The sequence below is a fragment of the Haplochromis burtoni genome, unplaced genomic scaffold (genome assembly GCF_018398535.1).
Source record: "Haplochromis burtoni strain Fernald_Lab_line unplaced genomic scaffold, NCSU_Asbu1 Contig_303, whole genome shotgun sequence".
Classification (NCBI taxonomy): Eukaryota; Metazoa; Chordata; class Actinopteri; order Cichliformes; family Cichlidae; genus Haplochromis; species Haplochromis burtoni.
In genome coordinates this window covers 380,031-405,604 of record NW_024582664.1, presented here as the reverse complement: position 1 = coordinate 405,604, position 25,574 = coordinate 380,031, and the positions used below count along the sequence as shown (strand labels likewise).

Here is a 25,574-nt window from a genome sequence, read left to right as displayed (position 1 = left end):
TTTCTTCCTGTTAAAAGGGAGTTTTTCCTTCCCACTGTCGCCAAAGTGCTTGCTCATAGGGGGTCATATGATTGTTGGGTTTTTCTCTGTATCTATGAAGCGCCTTGAGGTGACTTTTGTTGTGATTTGGCGCTATATAAATAAAATTAAATTGAATTGAAGAGAGGTTAGATTTAAAGGTAAGGACTGCTCAGTGACGTTTGATAAACTGCAAATTTAAAGCTTCCATGTGACGTCATAATTTTAATCACATATGATGTGTTTTGATAAATTATGTATTTTCATTTTGCAAAACAAACAAAGCTATACTAATTTTGTGTTATTCAACTGTTGCATTAAATTACTGCATTAATGTAGTGAACAAGCTTTAAGCTGATGACGCTTGGGTTCATTCAGTGAATTCCAACTTTATACTACTTTGTGTCAGTGTAATGGATCAATATCAGCCAAGATAGCTTGTGAAACTGCTTACATCGTGTTGAATTCAGTTGTGTAAATCCACAAAAAGCAGGTCAGCTGATAACAGCGACACAGAAAACCTACTGAAGCTTACATGAAAAATGACTGTGATTCTTTTCCCTATGCTGAGCTACTGCACAGATCTCAGGGTTCCCCCACCTGCTGAATCCCACTCTAACTCTTGACTCATTGTACTGTTTAGGTGTGGAGACAAAGTCACCGTCTACAATGTGGGCGACAGAAAATAGCTATTTGTTTAAAAGTCTGTAAAGTCTGTACTTTTGCCACCTCTGAACATAACAACAACCAGTAGCTACTTTCAGCCATGTTTCACATCTGTACTGGCTTGTTGTAAGCCTGTTTGCTGGCTTGTTTGCAAACTTCTATATAATTATCAATTATAATTAGGGTTTAGGGTTAAACAGAACAAATGCAATGATGGAGTACTCAAGAGCTCCAAATGAGAAATGTTTTTTCTATGATGTATTAAGCACTTATCACTATTTCTGACACGCTGAACTTAATTTAAAGAAAAGAGTGCAAGAGGCTTTCATTTATATCATTTAATTTTTTCCATTTATTAGGCTAGGATAAGACCATAGTCCCCCGTTTATCAGGTAGGGAATTTTGCTCCCCTGTCACACCTGATCATAAGTGATAATGAGAAAACATACTGGATGCTTTAAACTGTTAGCAGTCGGACGTACCGCCCACGGGACATTGGATGGTTTAGGGGACTAATAGGACTGCTAAGGGGTTAATTTGGTTTTCATTTACAGGCCTCCCCAACCTGCATGCACCCATGTGATTACAAATACAGAAAAACCCTGATTAACCGTACTCTCTTCAGCGATCCTGCACACAGTCATTATGCCTCCAAAGAAAGGCAGCACCCACCATCTGAGGCAAACAGAAGGAGCCACAACTGAAAAACTAAGGTATGGAAATGACAACTTTCTACGCAGACAACCTCAAATATTACTGTTGGACTGCCTCTTACTCTTACTGCCTTTTTATGATTACAAATGCTACATAACAAGAACAGAAACAGAAAATATATTTCCCTCCACAATACAAAGTAATTTGTGTAAAGGCATAACAGTATCATCGATATCTTCACTCTCTCTATTAGGTAGAAATATGATTTTATGTCTGTAGTTGATTAATGTCAAGAGATTTTCACATTCATCAAAGAACGCTGAATGACAAATTTTGCTATAAAAATCCGATATATATTTATATCATACTGTAAAGAAAGCAGAAAATATGGCAAACATTTAATTTAATTGTAGAACAGCAAAGTATAATTTAATATTAGCAAGAGAAATTCTCAGCTGACATCTCACCTGCAGTTCTTTGTAGAGACATTCCAGCTCAGCTGTAGAAGACATGTTGTGGTGGTGCGGAAGAAGAGGAAGAGAAGGCTCCAGACTGTTGCTCCTCAGTCCCTCCAGCTGGTTGCTCAGCTCCTCTACCCTCGCCACAGCCACGAGCAGCTCTGTCTGCTTCTGATGGAAAAGGCTGGTCATCTGCTCGATCTCCTCCACTGCAACACAATCATATCATTGCAGTCTTTAATTGATCCTGGTGTCATCCCGCAGTACCCTGCACTACTTATTTAAAGATAACCATTACACTCATTTTCAGTTTGAATAGGTTCTTTTAAAACCTTGTACTGGGCATACTCTCTTGCTGTGGATGAAAGTACAAACATGATGGACATTGCACGGCTGGCCATCTTCATCCGTGGAGTGGAAATATTGGACATTAAATCGATGCACGGGACAACGACAGGAAAAGACATTTTTGAAAACGCATGTCAAAGTGTGACCGACATGAAACTGCCCTGGGACAAACTTGTTGGACTTACAACAGATGGAGCGCCGGTGTTGTGCGGTGAAAAAAAGTGGACTCGTCGGCAGGATGAGAGTAAAGATATCACTGCATCACACACCAGGAAAGGCTGTGTGGTAGAGTCCTAAAAATGGAGCATGTAATGATCACCGAGTTAAAGGTTTGAATCACCGTCAATTTCAGTCTTTTATGTAGGAAACAGATTCAGAGCTTGCTGACATTTCTCATCATACAGAGGTCCGTTGGCTGAGTTGGGGAAAAGTTCTCAATAGAGTTTTTGAGCTCGGCAAGGAAATCTGTCAGTTCATGGACATGGCATGTATGATGCAGTGAAGGCATTTGAAGTGAAGCAGTCACAAATGCACCAGTGCAACTTGCCTCATGTCAGGTTTATATTGTTGATTGTCATTTATGCTTAGCAATATTTAACCATATATGCTTAGAGGTGTATAATCGATTGTGTAGTGATACGATGTGTGATCCTTAGGAGTCTGCAAAGACTTCCAGAGTGTTCTGGCATTCACACCACATCCTGGGAGCATGGGAGAGGGCGTACCTTCTCTTGTTGTTTTATGGTAGGATAAACGTAGCCATGTCAGTTTTAGTCTAAGTGCCTTTTGTTTAGATGAACTGCTGGACTTACAGACCAGCAGGTTTAGGATAGTCATTTATGGGGTCACACACTGACCCCCACACACACACACATACTTACACAACGCACAGGCAAGGTACTCTTTGTGTGTATGTATACGTCATATGTTAATGAACCTATGTATATTCATGTGAGCTCAATAAAAGAACAATGTTATGGGGGAGCGGACGAGAGCGACTGGGGTCAAGCGAAGGAACGGCGCTTGTCGTGGTTCTCTCCCTCATGCATGAGTAACACGAAGAACTTTGCCTACTTGTGTCTTGCTTTTGCTGTGTAATCAAATTGTCTTGAACGTTCCAGCAAATAGGTTCAAACTACAAACCTATCACCTCACTTTCCCTGTTGCCAAGTAATGTTGAACCAAGTCGGCGCACTTTGCTGATAAACTGAGTGCACTGCGCACTGAGTATGCCCGGCGCTTTGGTGACTTTGAAGCACAAAAAGAGAATTTCGAGCTGCTTTGCAACCCATTTATGTGGAAACTGCACCTGTGCAGATTCAGATGGAGCTGCAGTGTAATGATACACTCAAGGCAAAGTACGACACTGAATGGCCCGCACAGTTTATTAGTTCCATTCCTGAAGCAACGCCTCAGCTACATGCGGCTCCAACCTTGTGTTTGCTTTCATTAATTTTTTCTGGGGTTTTGGCAGCATGTTCATATTTCTAACTTGCATAATTTTGACAGGATATATTTTTATGAAGAGCAAAATATTTAAAGTTTATTTTTTTCTGGAATAATATTCCTGTCTGTTTTTATTCATATTTATGTTTAAAAACATTGTTTTAGTGTTCAATAAATGTTTATCTTGTTTGGCCCGCGACCTAAAGTGTGCCTTAAGTTTTGGCCCCCTGTGCAATTGAGTTTGACACCCCTGCTGTAAACCATAAAAGGTAGTATTCATTTTTTTAATCTGATGATGGTGTTTATATAGTAGTGTCGACGTGCTGTTTAGCATTCTTTTCTGTCATTTGAACACTGCGAGCAGTAGCTTCTTTGCTGTGGCATGCTGGGGTGCATGCATCAAAGAGAAGGACGCAAACAGACTGAACAAATTCAGGAAGGCCGAGTCTGTTTTTGGCATGAAGTTCGCCACAGAGGTGGTGATCAGTGACAAAATGCTGGCAAGACTGCAGGCAATCATGGACATGGACCCCCTCCATAACACACTGGACAATCTGAAGAGTGGTTTCAGCAACAGGTTCCTTCAACCTCGCCTGTCTGAGTTGTGGTACAGAAGGTCTTTCCTTCCCACTGCTATCAAACTCTTCAGTCAGGTCACATGTGGAACAGAACAAATCACATCTCAGTGCACCCTCTCATTTTTGTACACCATGACATATTTGCACATACTTGTCCTTTTATATTTATACCTATCTCTATATTTATCTTAACATTTATCTATCAATATCTCTGTTTCTGCACTCATTTTCTTTGAAACTAAATTTTCCTCTGAGATTAATAAAGTTTCTCTGATTCAGATTTACCATGTATATTCGGTTAAAATTTATGTAGTCAATTCCTATCAGAAAGCATTTTTCCACACATGGTTCTGGATGATGATTAGTAAAAGCACATATCCCTAATATGGTCATCTCAATCACACCATCATGAACAGTCACATTCTGTTTTACTTAAATTTGTCTTACACTTTACTTTGTTCTGTTTCCTGCTATTTTTGTACCTGGCCAGTGTTCAGTTAGTCAGTCTCCTCAGTATATATACCGTCACAACAATCTTAAGCCAGACTGTACTCTTTGCAGTAAAGCTTTCCAGTAATTCCTAGTATTCCTTGTGTTGCCTACTACTATCCTAACTGATCTGATTTAGAGTATTTCATTGACTTTTCCTGTTGCTTGCGTTACTTGGATTGTTTGCAACTGATTTCTCATGTATGACCACGGCCTGTACTGGTATACCTGTCACAGCAGATGGCCCCGCCCCTCTCTGAGCCTGGTTCTACTGGAAGTTTCTTCCTGTTAAAAGGGAGTTTTTCCTCCCCACTGTTGCCAAAGTGCTTGCTCATAAGCGGTCATTTGATTGTTGAGTTTTTCTCTGTATGTATTTTTGTAGGGTCTACCTTACAATATAAAGTGCCTTGAGGCGACTGTTGTTGTGATTTGGCACTGTATAAAAGAAAATTGAATTGAATAACAACTTGGACGGTTGAATTTTATTTAGAGCCTCTTCTCCTTATACATAACACCAGCTGCCTGTAAACCTTTTGTTTAAGAAGGGTAGCCAGTCAAAAGAAAGTTGACTTACACCACGAGTTTGGGATTGAAAATGAACAGTGGGGCGCCAGTACCTCTTCTTTAGCTTTTCTGATAGTCAATGAACAGAAATATAGAGTTGGATATGAGAATATTAGCTCCCGTTTAAAAAAATCCCAAGTTTATTTTAAAAAATACAAAAATTAGACTATTTATGAAACGAAAAATTTCTTAAATAGTGTTCTAATGTTTTTCCCATGTTGATGTTTGCCCCAAACTAATGTGCCAAACTTGTCGGTGCATTAGTGCTTCATATTGATTTTATACAATTAGGCCAGGAATATGTGACACATAAAACAGTTCAAAACTAATGTTTTGGATATGAATAAAGAAGCTCTGCAAAATGTTACAAAGCCTATGTAGTCGCATGGCTCACTGACCTAGTTTGCTATTACTTAGGCGTTTCTGTTCCACCTGACCCTTTAGGGCCCGGACTCGTCGCAGTTTGGCCTCCTGGTTATGCGCATTCTCCCTGAGCTGCCACAGCCGCTCCTGTTCTGACGCCTCCTGTTGCTGCTGCTGGTGATCCTGCAGTTTCAGGAACCGTAGCTGCTGCTCCTGCAAAACACAATGCTTTTCAGGTCTTTATCATATCATATCATGCTAAACAGCTACACCGATTTCTTCCTGATATACTTTAACTGGGAAGACATGAAACATTTACAGTACATCTTGTAAAATATATCTAGCCATTCATATGAGGTATAGAAGGCTTGTGTAGTCACAGTCGAATCATGTGCATCACTTTAGTATGAACATTAGTCTCTGTTTGCACAGAACTTTGTTTGGTATACTAGTCCAGGGGGCAAACGGAGTACAAGAAGTAGTTAATAAGCATCCATAGGCAACTGCAAGAGGTTATTGTGAACTGCATTTAAAATAGTATCAGCATCAATATAAGTGGTAACACCAGCAGTAGTAACAGTAGTAATAGTTGTGTATGGTGTGTTTTACCTTGGAGGCCAGCAGCTGCTGCTGAGCACTGATCTGCTGCTGCTGTCGGGTTGCCAGGTCGTGCAGCTCATTCAGCGTCATGTCCAGACAGGGAGCTGAAACCTGTAACGCAGATACAGTCAGAGTTCACTTTCACACAGACAGAAATACTAAAAGACACATTACACTGTCCAGCTGTCACAACCTTCATGCATTTTAAGGTGCAATGCACAACTTTCTGTTCAGCCATTTACAGCAGCGGTCCCCAACCCCGAGCCATGGACCGGTACCCGTCCATGAGTCGTTTGGTACCCGGCCGCGAGAGTTCAGGCTTGGATGTGAAATTAATGGTTTTCAGGGTTTTTGTCGGTTTTTAGCATTATTCTTTTTATCGTTTTTATCGTTAACTTGGTTTCTCTGGGTCTTTTCCCGTGCGTTATGAATAAATCTTCTTTTTTTTAGTATGGGTACTGGTTTTATTTTATTGCATTTATCCGCGACACCTTAAAGGCCGGTCCATGAAAATGTTGTTGGACATAAACCGGTCCGTGGCGCAAAAAAGTTTGGGGACTGCTGATCACAGAAACTCAAAATGCAATATCTATGAATGTGTTTGAAGGGATTCATGTTAGTCGGTAATAAAAATGTAAGCCAAGGCAAAACACACTGATTTATTTTTATCAAAATCACAGTAAAAGTCTCTCACCCCATTCTCCAGACATCTCTCCAAAGAGGCTTTCACCTGGTTTCTCCTCATCATCTGATCTGCAGCCCTGGATCCAACTGGACACAAAACACAGTAAATACTAATGAAGAATTTAATCATTTTAGCCATGCTCTACTGCCTATCCAGTGTTGGTGCAGAGGATGGTCAGGATAGGCCAAGATTGACAACAATGTATATAAACACATAGTGAGTGAAAAAGGTGAATGACGATAAAATACTAGTGCATAATAATAAGCCCCCAGCAGCCTTAGTTACTCAGCAGTCAATTGCTGAGTAACTAAGGGAGAATTCAGGGTCACCTGGTCCAGCCCTAACTATATGTTTAGCAAAAAGGAAAGTTTAAAGCCTAATCTTAAAAGTAGAGATAGTGTCCCATTTCCAAACTGGAAGCTGGTTTCACAGAAGAGGGGCATGAAAGCTGAAGGCTCTGCCTCCCATTCTACTTTTAAATACTCTAGGTACAACAAGTAGGCCTGCAGTGCGAGAGCGTAGTGCTCTAATCGGGTGATATGGTACTACAAGGTCATTAAGATGAGATTGGGGCCTGATTATTCAAGGCCTTGTATGTGTCAAGATTCTGGGTCATTTGACCCAGCGTTCTTAGTTTTCCTGTGTTCCTGTGTCATCCTAAGTTCATTTGTTATTCTATGGGTCCTAAGTTGTTCAGGTTAATTTACTGGATTTCCTCTCGTGTCGTTATCCCCCTTTGTCTCCCTCTGTGTGACCGTGTATATAGTGATGTGAGTTATTGTGTTTTCCTCTTTCCATCATGTTCTCTCTCTCTCTGCTTCTCTCGGCTGTCTCTGTGTACTCTCTGTGTTATGTTTAAGGTCCGCGTCTTGGTGTCAGAATTTCGTGTCCTCCCCACTCTGTTATGTGTAATTGTCCTCAGCTATGTCCCCGTGTGCTTCCACTTCCCTCGTTATCTTCTGTGTACTTATGTCAATGTCCCCCTCTGTTCTGTGTGGCGTCGTCCCCTCACTGTGTGTTTCCTCCGCGCTCCTATGTCCTTGTGTTTCCAGTGTAGCTCCCTCGTGTCTCTGGTTTTTGATTTGAGTTTCTTGTTTATAGCTCCTTGTGTTTAGTTTAGTACCTATGTGTTTTTCCAGCAATAAAGCTGCCGTTTTGAGTTCATCCCTCCCCGTGTATGACTCCTGTGTTTGGGTTCTATTTCCTGCCAGCCACACAGTGAACCATGACAGTATGTGAGGAGCAGGATTTTGAATTCCATTCTGGATTTAACAGGGAGCCAATGAAGGGAAGCCAAAACAGGAGAAATCTGTTTCTAGTCCCTGTCAGTACTCTTGCTGCAGCAATTTGGATTAGCTGAAGGCTTTTCAGGGAGTTTTAGGACATCCTGATAATAACAAATTACACTAGTCCAGCCTAGAAGTAATAAATGCATGAACCTTTCAGCATCCCTCTGAGACTCTTTAAGGGCCAAGTATAATAAGCTCAGTTTCATCTGAATTTGGAAGCAGAAAATTAGTTGTCATCCAGGTTTTTATGTCTTTAATGCTGTCTTTAATACTTTGAATACTGCATGTAAAGAAGCATGTATAATCTAAACAGAATTGGTTCTAGCACTGAAGCCTGTGGAACTCCATAATTATCCTTAGTGTGTGAAGAGGACTCTCCATTTACGAGAAAAAATTGGAGTCTATTAAACACATAAAGACCTGGATGACCTCTAATTTTCTGCTTCTGAATTCAGATAAAACTGAGGTTATTGCACTTTGGCCTAAAAATCTTAGAAATTTGGTCTCTAACGAGGACTTCCTCGAAGAGATTCTGGCAAACCATCAGACGACTCAGGAGGGGAAAGCAGTGCTCCACCTGCAATGTGTATAGTGCGGGTGGAGCGCTGCTGACTTCTGACTGAAAACATAGTCGGGCATTGTAAGGAATACTTTGAGGACCTCCTTAATCCCACTGGCACGTCTTCTGTGGAGGAAGCAGAGTCTGAGGGGGACGACTAGCCTATCTCCGGGGGCGAGGTCACTGGGGCAGTTAAACAACTCCTTGGTGGCAGAGCCCCTGGGGTGGATGAGGTCCGCCCTGAGTTCCTGGAGGCTCTGGACGTTGTAGGGCTGTCTTTGTTGACATGCCTCTACAATGTTGTGTGTAGCTCAGGGGTGGTTCCTCTGGATTGGCAGACCAGGGTGGTGATTCCCATCTTTAAGAACGGGGACCAAAGGGTGTGTCCAACTATAGGGGGCTCACACTCCTCAGCCTCTCTGGGAAAGTCTATGCCAGGGTGCTGGAAAGGAGAGTCCACCCGCTAGTCGAACCTCTGATACAGCATTAACAATGCGGTTTTCATCCTGGTCATGGAACACAGGATCAGCTCTTTACCCTCTCAAGGATACTTGAGGGTGCATGGGAGTTTGCCCAACTAATCTATGTGTGCTTTGTGGACTGGGAGAAGACCGTGTCCTTCAGAGTGTCTTGTGAGAGGTGCTTCGGGAGTATGGGGTGTCTGGTCCATTGCTTCAGGCCATTCGATCCTTATACAACCGTTGCAAGAGCTTGGTCCGGATAGCCGGCAATAAGTCGGACTCATTCTTGGCCAGGGCTGCCCTTTGTCACCGATTCTGTTCATAATTTTTATTTGACAGAATTATGAGGTGGTGAACGGCTTTTAGTTGGGTGGTCTCAGAATCTCATCTCTGCTTTTCACAGATGATGTGGTTCTGTTGGCTTCATCGGATGATGGCCTCCAGCTCACACTGGAACAGTTCACAGTTGAGTGTGAAGTGGTGAGAATGAGGATCAGCACCTCCAAATCTGAAGCCAAGGTCCTCAGCCAGAAAAGGGTGGAGTGCCCACTCTGGGTCAGTGACGAGTTCCTGCCCCAAGTGCAGGCATTTAGGTATCTCGGGGTCTTGTTCACGGGTGACGGGAAAAGGAAGCGAGAGATCAACAGACGGATTAGTGATGCGGACACTATACTGGTCTGTCGTGGTGAAGAGAGAGCTGAGTTTAAAAGCGAAGCTCTTGATTTACCGGTCGATCTACATCCCTTATGTACCACAAGATGTGGATAGTGACCGAAAGAACGAGATCACAGATACTCGTTCTGTGAGCCAGTCACCCTTCAGAGAAAGGGTGACTGGCCTTTCCCTTGGAGATAGGGTGAGAAGTTCTGCCATCTGGGAGGGGCTCAGAGTAGAGCCGCTGCTCCTCCACATCAAAAGGAGCCAGCTGAGGTGGTTTAGGCGTCTGATAAGGATGCCTCTTGGGTGAGGTGTTCTGGGCATGTCCCACCGGGAGGAGGCCCCGGGGCAGACCCAAGACATGCTGGAGAGATTATATCTCTCGGTTGGACTGGGAACGCCTTGGTGTTCCCCCAGACAAGCTGGAGGAGGTGGCTGGGGAGAGGGAGGTCTGGGCTTTTCTGCTTAGATTGCTGCCCTCGCGACCCGGCCCTGGATAAGCGAAAGAAGATGGATGGACGAACGAGTGAAAGCAAAGTAACCTACAAGATACACTGTGCTCATTCGGACCTTCAATAGTGCCAATATTTTCTGTATATACACTGTCAAGAGAATTAGAGGAACACTCACCTTTTTACTTTTCAAATACAAGCATCTGTACTTGTGAAAAATGTGTGTTCTTTTGCCACCTCTGTATATCAACTAATAGATGGATAGAGGTATATCTGTATATTTACAAAGGGGATACACCAGTACTGCCACTCCACTGAGTTAACCACAGGATCCATACCTGCCATCAAAAGTGAGAGGATGGATACTGTCTATCAAATTCTTCATAATTAACATTCAATTGATTACTTATAATTATAAATTAGCTTAGACCTAAATGTTGTACCTAAATCATAACCTGTACTGTAGTTACGGCTGTTTGGACATTTTAATTTTTTCTTTTTAAATGTTATGAGTGCCAAATAGTACTGAGACTGTTCTGGTGGTGTGTGGTCCTTTATTAAATAACATAGTATGTCAGTTTTTTAATTACCTTTAGCCATTAAGTTTCTTTCTTACCTGATTCTCGTCCAGGTGCTCTTTGGTGACGGAGGAGATAACGTACCTCTCCTCTCTGCTGTCCTGATCGCTGCAACACCTCCAGCATCTGTTCTCCTTCTCCAACAACACGTTCTGATTGATTGAAAAAAGCACACAACGTTAAAGAATATAACATTAACCCTTTGTTACAAAAAGAGATGGAATTAATCAATCATGATATAATTATACTATAGGGCCAAAAACTATGTTCTTATCACCTGACCTGAAAGTCAGATTATGGCTACTTTTGAGATATAGCTACAACCATATCAGTGTTTGTGTATTTGAGGTTCACGTGAATGAATACCGCAATTTATTATCATTATTAGGTCACTACTAGCAGTTTGGATATCTACTTGACACAAGAAACTCACCTGAGCCTCTCAATATCTCAGCCAGATAGCAGTCAGACTCGCCAGGCTCCTTGCAGAGCTCCACCACATCTCTGCACAGTGTCTCTGGTGTGATGGGGACTTCACTAAAGTGTTGGTTATTGTTGCTGAGGTACACAGTTAGGAACATCTACAATTACAAAATACATTTTGGTAATAAGAATTCAGGGTTCACGTTCACGTTGTTTCAATAGACTACCTTTAAATTAGGAAGACTGTCATCAATGACAGTAGCTCACTTGAAAAGCAGGATGAGAGATCCGCGTCACTGATTTACAACTGTGAGCTTGTGTATTACTGGGTCTGTACCTTAAAATAATAAAGTACCTTGAGGCCAATTTTGTTGTGATTTGGTGCTATATAAACAAAACTGAAATTGAATTGAAAGGAACTGAGCATCAACAAAGCCTTTTTTATATTGTCATAAAATATAATTATTGCAAATTTTCTTAAAATATCGTGATATAATTTTGAGGCCATATCACCTCCTTCTATAAAGGAGGCACCCTAATCAGATGCCAGAACTACCTCAACTGTCCTCTTGCAATGTGGTTGAACGGTCTACTTCCTGCATGACCAAAAGCTTCACTCTGCTACTCAGACAACCCTTGGATGAGGTTCATTCTGCTACTCATGCTCATATGTTTTGGTTAGTACCCACTCATAAGCATAACCATAAGTAAAACTCAACCAGTAACATCATAAGATCGCCAACCTCACTTTCACAACAGACCTGTACAACATCCACAAACTTAAAATAGTTCCAAGGGCTGTCAGGTTTCCAATGTTCTGTTTAAAGTGTTAAAACCAAAATCATTGGAATAGTCCGTTAACAGACTGTGTTCAGTAAAACAGCATGCAACATAACAGTTTCACTGAAAACAAAACCTGCCCTTTTCACCTTTATTGCAGCTTTTGTGCTATTTACAACTATTACAGATATTTGTGGACAGAACTCCCATGATGCAATGAGCCATCTGTTACTCCAGCAGGGTAGGCCCACAGCCAGATTACTTCCCACAGCCTGCCAACCTGCGTGGATGCAGCACTCAGCACTTTCCAGCCTTTACTTATCCTGTGAACTAGGCACTAACCAACAACATGCTCAAAGGCTTATCAGAGCTTCTTCTAAAGGTTCCCATCCACAAAGCTGGTCTAAGGATTAAAATCTTCAACTTGACATCCCTGAGCTGGCTTTTCTCATTTTGCACAGCTCTTTCTGCCCTGATTTCTGTTTTATTCATTCCAGTCAATGTGGTCTGAAAAAAGCTCAAAAGAACAAAAACATATATGATGCATATGCCAACAAGATATAAAAAGGGAGGGGCTGAGCATTCAAAAAAGACAAAACAGTATTTTAAGCTAAATGCTACTGCAATGGAGGTGGAGTCACACTCTTCTACCACAGAGTAAATATGAAGAGAAATGAAGCAAGTGTAACCTTAAAAGAAAAGCATGGAAATAGTGTTGTGCAGGTTAAGAGTGTCAGAATCATGAGTTTGAAGCTGGAAATCGAATGTCAGTGCTGAAGTTAGAAAGGCATGGTTGAAATGGTTTGGACATATATAGAGGAGGGATAGTGAATATACTGGACAAAGGATGTTTGAAGATGGAGCTTCAGGAGCCACCAACCTTCCAATTAGTAGATCACCTGCCCCACCTCCTGAGTTACAGCAACCCCCAAGAAGTTCATGGATAAAAGAGGGGGTGGTGTGACAGAAAAGGATGCCAGGGATAGTGTGAGATGAAGGCAGATGATATGCTGTGGCGACTGGTGACGGGAACAGCCAAAAGAAGAAAAAGAACAAGTCTAACCATGTTGTGGCTTACCATGTTTTTGAAAATTGTATATAGTGACCTAATTAACAATAAGATCACTATATCATAATTGGTAATAATATTATCATCTACTATTGATAAGGATAAATATAAATATACTAGTATTCATTTTGCAAACATGTGTGTAAGTTTTCTAAGTCAGTCAGGCTTTCATTTGTTTGTACTCACATTTGTAAAGTTGTTTGTGAAGTACAAATCAGCTATACAAATATTGATAAAATTTGGGTTTGTGCATGAAAGTTTCAATGCATGATTTATGCACACTGTTTGTGAATAAGGGCCAATGTATGCTTGTGCCATCATTGTGGTGGAGGCGTGGTCCCTGGCTCAGCTGCAGGGGGAGGGATGGCGCAGTGAGCTCAAGGGGCAGGGCCAGGGAGGCTGGAGGGCCAGGTGGAAATAATCAACCAAACAAGGTTTCTCCCTTCACATAGCGAGGTCGGACACGAGAGGAGAAGTGTGCGGGCGGGTTGAAAGCTGGCTGGTGTGTGTGCCGAACCAGGGAATTAATACGAGTGCACAATCAATTTAGGGAAAAAAAAACAGTTACACAATCGAAAGAACGGCGTGTCGGGTCACGGTCCTTTACAGTGGTGCCGAAACTCAGCTGGTATGCCAGACTCACATCGCTCAGGCTCCGACACCCTCCCCCGGTTCAGGAGGTACTACAGCGTCCCGGTAAGGAGTCATGGGGGTATGCGCCATGCTTTGGGGGACACGGTCTGCACGCAGAGCCTTATGCACCAAAGCTTGGTTCGCCCCGGGGTATTGCTGAAAGCGGAGTGGGTGAAATGTGTTCATGGTGATATTCACAAGTATCCCAAAGTACCGCTGATATTGAAATCCAAGGGCAAAACACACAGTTACCCCGCGCCTGTCCCCTAATTCCGGGTACGAATTGAACAGCGTTTAATAACGTGTTGGGGGCAGTATACGGGGAGGCAATCACGGCAATCATGTGCTCAGTGGCGACGTCCGTCACTGATTCCGGGGGCGGAGGGTCTTTGACCAAGTGATAGAAATTGATGATCACGTGGTGCGCCCTGAAGCCGTGTGGACCTAGCCGCTCTTTGTATCATTAAAAGAGGCTTTATCGAGTGAGTCGTGACACTCGCACAAAGGAGACATGGGCAAAGGCCTCCACCTGTAAAACCATTCCTGTTTTAGGTCTGTCTCATTGTTGGCATTCTAGTGCACATGTTAGTAATTTCATTAACACCAAAGCAGCTGAAACCAATTTACAACCCTCTTTGTTGTTACAGTACTTGGCCTGGTTAAGGTGTAACAGGAGAAAACGGTATTAGTTCATCTTGGGGGGAACACAAGTATGTGAGCCAAATGTCACTGAGTCCATCCAAAAAGGTCTTGAAACAGTTTACTCAAAACCACAAATACAGCTGACCGAAATGAGAGCTCAACTGCAAATATACAAAGGGATAAATTACTGGGCATATGGATGTGACATTCAGTCTTATTGATAATTTCTGACAAATCAGTGGGTACTTCAGTCCACACAGTTTACCTTTTTAGTCACTAACCTGAGGATTGCTTGCCAGGGATTCTATAGGAATCAATTCAATATTACCTGAAACATAACTAAAGCAAAATAACTTTCATATACGCAACATTCAATCTTCTTGGTTTTTTGAATTTGTTCATGTGCTTTCTATTTTTTCTGTAAGACAGTAGTGTGAGGAAAAGATGAGAAAACTAAAATGTCTCACATGGCGCGATATGGCAGCCTGGCTTCTGTCAGTCTGCCCCAGGGCAGCTGTGGCTACAACTGTAGCTGCCTCCACCAGTGTGTGAATGCGAGAGTGAATGAATAGTGGCATTGTAAAGCGCTTTGAGTGCCTTGAAAAGCGCTATATAAATCCAATCCATTATCATCATTATTATTATTATTATTATTATTGATATAACTGAGAAAAAGTGACTACCATAGAGAATCCAGACTTCAGGCTTTGAAACAAGTCCATAGTATCACCATGACAGAGCTAAAATGGGCAGTTCCAAGCTTGCCAATGCCAGTGATTAGGCACCATGAGGTCACACATGAGTGGGATTTTTTTCAAATTAAATAAAAGATAAATAAAAGAATCTTTTCACTTTAGTCCTAATTACTATAAGAAAGGTTGCTGAGGGCGTTGTTCATTTTATTGGTCTCGTTCAGTCAAACTGTAAGATTACTCTGCTCAGCAAATGTAAATGAACATTGTCAGAAAGAAAAGTGCAATTTTGTATTTAGCCCCAATCATTTCTCCTGGCCTTTTAGCTCTTAAGAACGATTTTTGTTTTATGTTATTGCAGGCTACAGTAGCTGTTCTTGTCAACAGAAAATGGAAATACTCAAGAAATTTAAGTTGCAATAGTGTTAGAAATAATAAAACCAACAAAGGCCCTAACTGAACCAGTGAAAGACTCTGAAAGAGATTTAATGGTCTCAGTGAGAAGCCGTCAACCAGCCTGCCTACTGTCCTACATAAAGAAAACTGGAGCAATGCCGTCTTCCTTCAGGTTCAGACAAAGTGGGCCACTGTCATCAGTCACTCAGCTGAGGTCGACCAGGAAACACTGCAGCCAATCAGAGATGATGGAGGAAAGAAAGTTTCTCTTGGGAGTCTCTTGATTCCTGAACATCAACAGATCCTAAAACCAGACTACATTTGTGAGTATGTGCACTTTTTTTTCACCTCAGTCACCTTTAGTTTCACTTGTAGCTCTGATTAAAATGGGTAACATAAATAGTCAGCTGAGATGAGTAACACTTCACACCAGGCATTTCCATAAATGTCTGCCCAGAAGCACCAGCTATCAATCGTTGCAACCTGTTGTTTGTGAGCAAAACATGTAATAGACACACCGGTCCACTGTGACCATTTCACGCTTTCTCTCCAAAAGTGAAATGGGCATGCATGCTGAAGTTACAGTACCAGCAGGAGGAGATGATATAATCAAGTTGTCTATTTTCTTCCACATTCCAATAAAAATGTACATGTGGCCTGTTAGGTTGGACACTGAATTATCATCAACATCTTTACCATCATAATGCCTTGTTTTCAGCAGCACTAAATTTTGCATCGAAGCACAAACTTCAGAATGCTGACATGCTTGCTCTTCTTCACTGCAGCCATTACATGCTCTTTTAAAGGCACACAGACACACAAACTCTCTCATTCACTAGAACACTTAAACAAGCGAACACAGACACTTGCACAAAAACACAAACACGACACACACACCAAATCTGTCATCTTGCAGTTAAAACACTGTAAAAAATCCTTCCAACAAGACAGTACAGGCTGTTTGATTTTATACCACCACAACATCATTAATTTCAATCATAGAGGAAAAAACCCTGTGAACTCCTGGAAACACTGCTGCATTATAAGCACCCATAGTAGCTGAAAGTGGAAACATGTGAAAGCGAGCTGAAATATTAAAAAGTCCCGAAGAGTGAACCTGCTAGTCAACAGGCGGAGAGCCTTAAAGTCCTGTGGCCTCAGCTCCTAATCCAGCCAGGAATTAGAGCTGCATCACGCTGCTTAATACTACCACAACCCCCACTGCTGTATGGGATGAAATTAACGATCCATCTACTGTCTGCAAGAGGTCAACAGCTTCGTCTTAACAATGATCAAAATGGAGTCGCCTCGTAATCCTGTTATTGACTTGCCAACAACTGAGACGTCACAACAGAAGCAGACAAACACACATGGATACATATAGTTCAGCTTTAATCAACAAAAGAAATGTATTACATAATTTTAGCAAATTAAAAACATTTTAAGCTGTTTTTGTTGCTACTCAGGATTACAACTGCAAACTCAACATTTTTATTTTATTTTTGTTTAATACTGGTGCTGATGTAGATATCTATGAAAGCACCAATGACTACAAATGTGACAGTTAATAAATCTAAACATTTAACACAGTAGATCACTGATTTAATTAAATAATTTGATTATTATAATTAACAGGACAAATTAGGAAACTCTGTCAAATAATCCTGAGATCAGAAGCTCAAAGCTTAAAAATTAGAACTGAAGCTAATTTGAAACATTATCAGACAAGACCGGGGAAAAGCCAAAGGTCAAAGAATAGTGGTTTTGATCTCAGCATGCATTATTTATAACAGAGTGTTAAATCACAACCAAACTGACTGAAAACACATTTCACTGTCAGTGTGCCGACTGTTTTCATTCACTCATTCAGTATCCATCCTATTTCTGCTCAGGGCAACATGCTGACAGCTGCCACACTGCAGGTCACATCCCAAATGTTTTGTAGGCACTGTGGAGGGCTGTAGCCATATGGCTACCAGCATCACATGACATACCAATATTGGATAAACAATACACACGACCCCATTGTCTAGGACGCTACCATAGTGAGCAGTATAAACGCAGAATGCTTCCATACATCTATTGTTAACATTGTCTTCTGATTGACTGGCATTGTTTTGTTAGATTATATTAGGATATGTCCCACCTACTCACTAATCATCTATAAAGTCATAGCTTTTGATAAAGTGTATGTTATGATGCTATTGGTGTCTGTAACCCACCAAGTAATTTTATTAGCCTACCTACCAACTTATAATATTACACTACACACTATTAATTAAATCTACCTACCTAGTAACATCTGTCATCAGCAGTGTTTAGCATTGTTTGCGCTTATAAACATGCAGTGTGTGTATATATGTATACATATATAGCTGAGCTTCACATCAGCTCAAAGCAGTCTGGCCATTTTCCTCTGACCTCTGGCATCAACAAGGGATATTACACCAGAGGTCTGCTGCTCGCTGGATACTTTCTGTTTTTCAGACCATTTTCTTTAAACCTAAACATAATCCCAGGAGTTTCTGGAAATGCTCATGCTAGTTTGTCTGGCACCAACAACCATGCAGTGTCACTTAAATCACCTTTCCTCCCTACTCTATCTCTCAGTTTGGACTTCAGCCACTTGTCCATGTCTACATACCTAAATAGATAAATGCACGAAGTTGCTGCCATCTGATTAGCTGATTATATACTTACATTTAAACACATTAGCATATTGGCCAACATATATGGTGAAAACCAATTTTCTTACTGATGTCTGTTAGAGGATGTCAACAAGAAGGTGACTTTTCTACATTTGAATGTTTAGCGCAATTTCATACTATACATTGAACAAGAAAGAAGGAAGTACTCTCACTGTCAAAATGCTTCTGCCTAAAGATGTAAACAAAGCCAGAGTGGGACAAGTCTGACTTTATTGGCACCTTTGAGACCTGAATATCAGCACCAGGGTGATGTTGTAAACTAACATGAAGGTTACAAATGCTTTAGCTCCTCATCGCCTAAGGAATATTAAATAAATAGTGTTCCCATATGACCTTGAATCGTGTGTGTGTGTTAGTGAGTGTGCTAGTGTTAATTTCTGGTCACTGTGGCAACAGTTACCAAGCAGCACAATGAGCTCCACTGAGCTCTGCCTGGAAGATTATGAGGATGCAGTTTAATGAATAGGGCGTGCTGCCTTTTTAAAGGCAGCTTTTATGTAACATTTAAGGCTTGCTTCACTATCCTGAATCACAAAAACTGGTCCTTTTATGCTTTTTTTTTTTTCTCTCATATACACAAACATAGTATATGTGTATACTTTTATAGTGTTGGAGGTTTAAGTAGACAAGGACAAAGTCTTAGATACAAAGGTCAGCAAATGTTCAGGTAATCTCTATAGGGGCTCTAAATGTTTCACTTTAGACCTTTAAAAAAAATCTGGTTTCTAAATTATATGTATAATAATCTCTATTAATGTTATTACAGTTCTCCAAAACATTGTAAATCACAAAATGGTCAATTTAAATATACTGTAATAAATGAAAAACATAGGCTTGTAAAGAAAACAAAATATTACCAAAAGTATCAGGTTGAACCTTTTATTTTAAACATAATATTATATTCCTTATCTTCTGCTGGAAAATACTGATGTCTCTTTTTCCCCCATTGCAGTAAGGTTTTCCTCTCTGGTTAACAGATAATTTCTGTTTCCTGCTTTTTCTTACAGTCTGGACGTCAAAGTTAATATGGAAAACGAACAAAAAAAGACTGACAAAGGTTTTGTTTTGGGTTTTTTTGTTTTGTGAGCCACAGTAACTGTCTCAGCAGAAACAATACTGACAACTTCCACTATTTAAAAATAGAGCTTTGTGATTTTCTTGAACTCTTCTAACTGCAGTGGAAATACTTTTAATTAAGATTTCTCCCACTTATTCTGAAATCATGTTTCAGCAGTGGTAGCGTATTAGCAGTCCGCTGGCAGTTAGTGGACACCCTGTCTACCTGCAGAGTGGGCCTGTTGTTGATGGAGGCAGTGTACAATGTGGTGTAACGGATCTGGGGCTACTCTTGCTTGTGGGTCTCTCTGTCAGGCTGCCAGAGAAGACGGCGTTAACATGCAAAAGAGCTCAAGTAAAACCAAGTGTTAACAACAATGACTGCTGTGTGTTGCATCTTTGGTGTTTCTTTTCACACGTCTCTCATTGCTGACACTCTCTCTGCCCTTGTTTCAGTTGTAAGGGTTCTTAAACAGCGGCTTTCTACTCAGCCTGAGCACTCAACGCACTCATTCACTGATTCATCCGAGTACTTTTTTCTATGCTTAAGTGCTTTCTGTCTAACATTCACATTCCAATGGATGCATCAATTAGTATCTGCAGACTGCAGCAGCCGGGGATGGAACCACCAACCTACAGATTGGTAGATGACCTGTTCTACCTCCTGAGCTGCAGCCACCCACTTGTCAACCAGTCAACATTTGTTCATTAACATCCAGAAACCTGTAGTTGTTGTGTTGGAGGACACATGGCTCTGAATGAGAGCATAGAAGCCCCACCCATCTGCTGTTCATTATGTTGTTAATGAGGGCAGCCAATCAACTCGGCATAAGTAAAGTTGTACAAATCAGCTGACCAGGGGCTCGATTTGTTCCAGCATTCTTGATCCTGTCTGGTAACCATGTTCAGTTATGAGCTAAGCAAACAGTCACATGTACACATACAGCACATACAACATGTCATTAACATGGAAGCTCTTCACTATGAGTGAAGTCAAAAAGTTCAAAATAAACTGTAGGTGGAGCACCATGAAAACTTAATCATAAATTGTCTTCACCCAGCTGAACATGGATATTTTAAGGAAGTTAACAAAGGTAACGTAGCTTAAGCTACAAGGAGCTCGACAGCCACAGCGCAAGCCAGCGTTCTGGGTAAGGTTTAAAAAGATCAAAGCAGTTAGAAGAGAAATGATAAAGATGAGTGAACAAGAGAAACAGGTCGATATCCTGCTGTCTGCTGAATTTACAGTCAGACTAGAAAATGATGCAAGTACCTGACACTACCTCTCATTTGCGGTTAATCAATGGTACATTGGTAGCAGAGCACTTTAGTTTCAGTTGTTTCGGTGACAGAATAGCCTGTAAACAATTTACAGAGCTCCGTAATATTTGGCATTGATAAAAAATTTATTTTTGTTTTTTGATTTGTTTTTTCAACTTGTCATTTTTATAAAAAATAAAGATTATTTTGAAGTGTGAATCAAAAAAGCTACATTTAGCAGTATAGAGTATAATATGTGTCACCTTTACACCTTTATTTAAGACAAGTTGTGAGTAAATTGGTTATTGTTTTATAAGAGCTTCCTCCAAACAACCTATGTAGAAATAATGAAGTCAAGAGTAGAAGTTACTGTCTATAGAACAATAAATGAGAAGTTCATCTCACCATTTCCTCATTGATAGAGTCTATAAAGTTCCTCTTTTGTCTGCCATCCATTAGTGTGCAACCCCCCCCCATCATTAATGCAGATAACTGTAGCTGAAACACACTTAAATCCAACCAGTCAACGTGTCAGTTATCTGAATTTCAGTGAAATAATGACACTTTGGCTTTGGTGGTCAGTTCACATTACTTCAGATTTGCAGCCATGAGTGATTCCCAGACACGGGACACCAGTGAAGAGTGGGAAGTGTGACATGTGACAAGTACCAGAACACCACAGCCTGAAATGTAAACTGTTCAGCAGAAGTAAGACTGAGGATGTAGCATGCACGAAAAGGTCAACACTTCTTTTTTCTTTTTTTATTCTCATAAACCAGAAGAGTACCATCATTCCACATGAAAACAATGGTGCAATGCAATGGTGTTAATCTATTATTAGTAGATCCACAGCTGCTCACATGTGGTTGTGACACTGGTTGGTGCAACAGAGAAGTCTGCTGTGTTTGAGTCACTGCAGACAGACACCAGACAACTTCAAATCCTCTGTGTCACCTGCAGTTGGTCCGTGATGAGAGGAACACGTAATCCCTATTCTGTCTGATTCCACCACACTGGCATCTGTTGTCTAACTGATCCTGTTTTTGTGTTTAAGCTTCCCCACATTGTATTCAGCAGATATCTGCTAGATACAATGTGATGGGTTAAAATTGTATATACTCTGTAACAGAGTACTGTAATACATTTAACAGTCATAGTAATGTTACTGATCAAGTTGCTTACAAGTTGATTTCAGTTTGTGTTGATCAAGGAGAAAATGTGAGAACACTTTACAATTTCTAAGGAGTGTGAATGTTAAAGAAAGTTACTTTAATTTTCATTGCATGACAGCAGGCACTGTGCAAACTGCACCCAACGCAAAGACACAATATCAACACAAAGCAAACCGCTAAGAACACTCCACCCACAGCCATGATTTAAAGCTGGACGTTTGCACATTAACACAAATTAAAACTACACCTAATATCTTTATTTTCAAACATAAATATACTGCGTGATTAAATATTAACTGTGTTATATGTAGTATTTATCATTACATCACAAAGTCGGAGGAAGCGAAGTACAACAAAAAAGATTAATTTATAAAACATGACGTGTTATTTCGAGACACATTCTTAGTTAAAAATGCTTTCCAGGATTCCACGAAGATCTCAGTGCGTGGTCCTATAAATTTAATTCGTGATGCAGCTATGTAAGGATGTGTGGTAGAAAGTTGAACTCGGAGCTTCGCCCTCAGATGGTGGTGACAGTTGTGCATGAATGGGTCATTAAGGCAGAATGTGATTTTCCACTCACCGGCATCATGTTGGCAGGTCCCCGCTCTGTCGCATCCACTGCAGCTGAAACCATCAAAGCTTACACCGTCAACCTCCTCTGCTGCCCGCCTCTCTCTCTGCGCTTTACTGTCACATCACATCTATATATTTTTTTTTAGATTTCACCTCCTGCTCGACCTGTTGCAATGGGCGGTACGGTGGGATGCCCTCTGGAGAAAAAAGGCAGGTCGCTTTCAGAGAGAAGAACTACATGCAGCTGAAGGAGAGCAGCGTTTACACACCAGACTGCAGCTCTTGATGATCTGAGCAGAAAACAAAGCGCGGAGAGCCGAGCTGCTGCTCTCCTGCTGCGCTCCTAATCCTACTCAGCTCCCAGCATCTCACTAACGAGGCTTGGTTTTGGACATTAAACAGGAACAGCACTTCCGGTCAAATCTTTTCAGAATTAAAGCGACTCTTTCTCCAGAGTATGTTTTTAACGTGTACATTTTCGATTTGTGGGGATCAGAGATTTAAACCACCGTGATACTAAATGATACACAGAGTTATGAAAAAATTAAAATTCTAGCAAAAGAAAACAAATAAATAATAGACCATCAGTGATAAATATCCACTTTGCTCTAAGAAAAGAAATTTTCACACAATAATACTAGAGAATACATTTACAGTGACTGTGAAAGGTTCTCTGTCTCTCTGTGTTACAGAGAAACAGGCTAATCAGGGGATTTTGTTTTAATCTTTCATATTCACAATTCTCATGGAATGAACTGGAACCTGAGGTGATGGACAAATACATACATACAACGCTCTAATGAACTCTGTCTGCTTTAAGTTACCTCACACATGAGAAAATTGGAGTCCATTAGACAGATATGACTTAAACCACTGTGCCACAGTACCTTTAATATCTATGACATGTTCTAACAACTGTAATAAAAAGTGTGGTCAACAGTGTCAAACACTACACTGTCTAGCAGTACAGAGGTAAGTCTACTGTCTGAGGCCACAAGATCATTTGTAACCTTCATTAATGCTGTTTGTGTACAGTGAATTCTGAATCGATTCAGTTTTATTTATATATCACAAAATTGCAACAACAGTCACCACAAGGTGCTTTATACTGTAAGGTAAAGACTACAATAATAGAGAGAAAACTCCAACAATCAAATGACCTCCTCTGAGCAAGCACTTGATGACAGTGAAAAGGATAACTCCCTTTTAAATGGAAGAAGCCTCCAGCAGAACCAGACACATTGATGGTTTGGTGGAAGTTATTATTGAACACAGAAAGATTGGAGAGAGAATCTAAACGAATATCAGCTGTACATAATGATCTGTGTGGTGGTTGGAAATGCTTTTCCTCTAATGGTGAAAATTTAATTTGTTAATGCAATTTCATTTATTTTTTAAACAAAGTTGTTAATTCATTAGTAGTGTAACGTGCGGTGGAGATGAAGCCAGCCGCGGAGGTGTGCAGGTGGATAGCGAATGAGCAACAGCTTCTGACTTTCCAAAAAGTACTCATTTATTTACAATATCAAAAATAAAAGTGCTACCTCTACCACACATTACTAAAGAGCACACTAGTCCGCGTACACACGGGAGCATCCATTACAGGAGGAGTGCGAAGAAGAACAAAAAGGGGGTGACACACCAGTCACGAGACAGGAGGCGCCGCCATGTGGTCATACACTGCATTACAATAGCAACTGTTACAGTAGGTAAGGTTAAAGGAATGCTTGGCTCAGTAGACATGTGACTCTCTGTTGGCCTGGCAAGAACCCTGAGTTTAACCTGGGTTATTCTTATTTTCTTCAGGCAGTAATGAATAGTAAAATGTCCTAGTTTTATGATTATTTTTCTTTGTTTGTTTTCCATTTTATTTTGGAGCCAAGAGTGGCCGAATTTGGAGGTGGGCTGAGCATGTGCCAGAAACATTTATCATGAGTTACAATTATCATTAGCTTAACACTGGTTAAATTTAGCTCTTATATCAAACACTGAAGGTTGGTGTTTTTCGTAACAAAAATTCTCAGTGAAACTTTTAATTTGAAACAGGAAGTGTTTTGTTTAGCTTCCTGGAGTAATGGGGGTACGCTATATCGACACACGTGTGTTTGGAACTTAGGAAAAGACGACTTAACAGCGGCTCTATATCCAGGTGTGTTGACGTTTATTTTATACGAAATACAGGAAAGAGCAGACTTAATAAGCTGGATGACGTTTGCGCTTGTTTCAGGTTGTTGTGTTTATAACGCGCTCGCTCTTTGGCCTGGAGGGAGGGTGCAGCTAATTTAAAAACACATTTGATTTTCAGCGCGGTGTTCATCCAGATAAAAAGACTGTGGAAGTTGTTATGTTTCCCCATGTACTCGCTGTTAATCCTGCTTGTGAATGTTACACCTAACAAGTCTCCTGACAGTAAACACTGTACACGAGATGACGCCATTTCCGTGGGTAAAATACCGATGACTGTCCTGGGAATTATTATTGTTGCTCCATATAACCCGAATCAGAGTTCAGCGCTCATCAAAGCCGAATAAATCTGCCGTAAAATCCCCATTCATGTGTTAGACAAGCAAATGCGAATACAATTCACAAGATACATTATGTATGCAATTTCCCATGCAGTTATTTGCTCTATTAGGTAACCGTAGTCCTTATGAACCAGTGAAAACTTACATTTTAGTCTTCGGAAAGATTTGCTAGGATTAATAGAAAGTACTGATATTAATATTCGTTAGTTTTCAAGATCACATTTTCATCCAGCGGCATCGATCATTAGCTAGCACCGAGTTGCTAGTTGCTATATGGTGTGTGGTTATTTCCGTCAATCTGCGCTTTTAAAGTTATGCATCATGAAAGTACAAAAACCCCAAAGAACTGGTAAAACTTTAAGAGACGTTTCAGGAGCGCCCACGTTGATGTCAGGTCAGCTTTTAATAAGAAAGAAAATCCACTTGTGCCAATGGAGTGCAGGAGAAGCGTGTTTATTAATGTGTAACACATCTAATGCAAGATGGCGCACAGACCGGTGTTGTGCCAAAAAGCGATTTCCAATGTTTCCGTGTATTTTTTTTATGTGTAATATCTTTAGGTGAAGACAACGTTGGAGAAACGTGAACATTTTATTTGTACTGTATAATCTGCAGATTCTGACAGAAATCTGCAGCTATCCTTTGAAGCACCGCTCCTCTAAAACAGCAATAAGGATCATTATTAGGCCAAATGTAAATAACAAAATAACTTTATAACTTAAAGCAAAATTGGGAAACGTAAAGTCCGAAACAAGTCTTTATATTAAGGCCTCTCTT

General features: G+C 40.8%; 2 protein-coding genes across 2 annotated transcripts in view; one reads left to right on the top strand and one right to left on the bottom strand.

Moving 5' to 3' along the window:
* Positions 1 to 22,677, bottom strand: part of LOC102296948 (apoptosis-stimulating of p53 protein 2) — a gene marked incomplete at its 3' end in the record, with an annotated part of 47,202 nt that extends 24,525 nt beyond the window's left edge. Inside the window, 7 exon segments of the mRNA XM_042228097.1 lie at positions 1,806 to 2,005; positions 5,620 to 5,797; positions 6,194 to 6,295; positions 6,879 to 6,955; positions 10,904 to 11,017; positions 11,299 to 11,446; positions 22,280 to 22,677. Coding sequence (XP_042084031.1) covers positions 1,806 to 2,005; positions 5,620 to 5,797; positions 6,194 to 6,295; positions 6,879 to 6,955; positions 10,904 to 11,017; positions 11,299 to 11,446; positions 22,280 to 22,333 — 873 coding nt within the window. The 5' untranslated portion in view covers positions 22,334 to 22,677.
* Positions 22,678 to 24,296: 1,619 nt separating this feature from the next.
* The window catches only part of rrp36 (ribosomal RNA processing 36), an 11,539-nt gene continuing 10,261 nt past the window's right edge, over positions 24,297 to 25,574 (top strand). The window contains exon 1 of the mRNA XM_005941236.2: positions 24,297 to 24,421. The gene's annotated coding sequence lies outside the window, so the exon portion shown is untranslated. The remainder of the gene's footprint in view (positions 24,422 to 25,574) is intronic.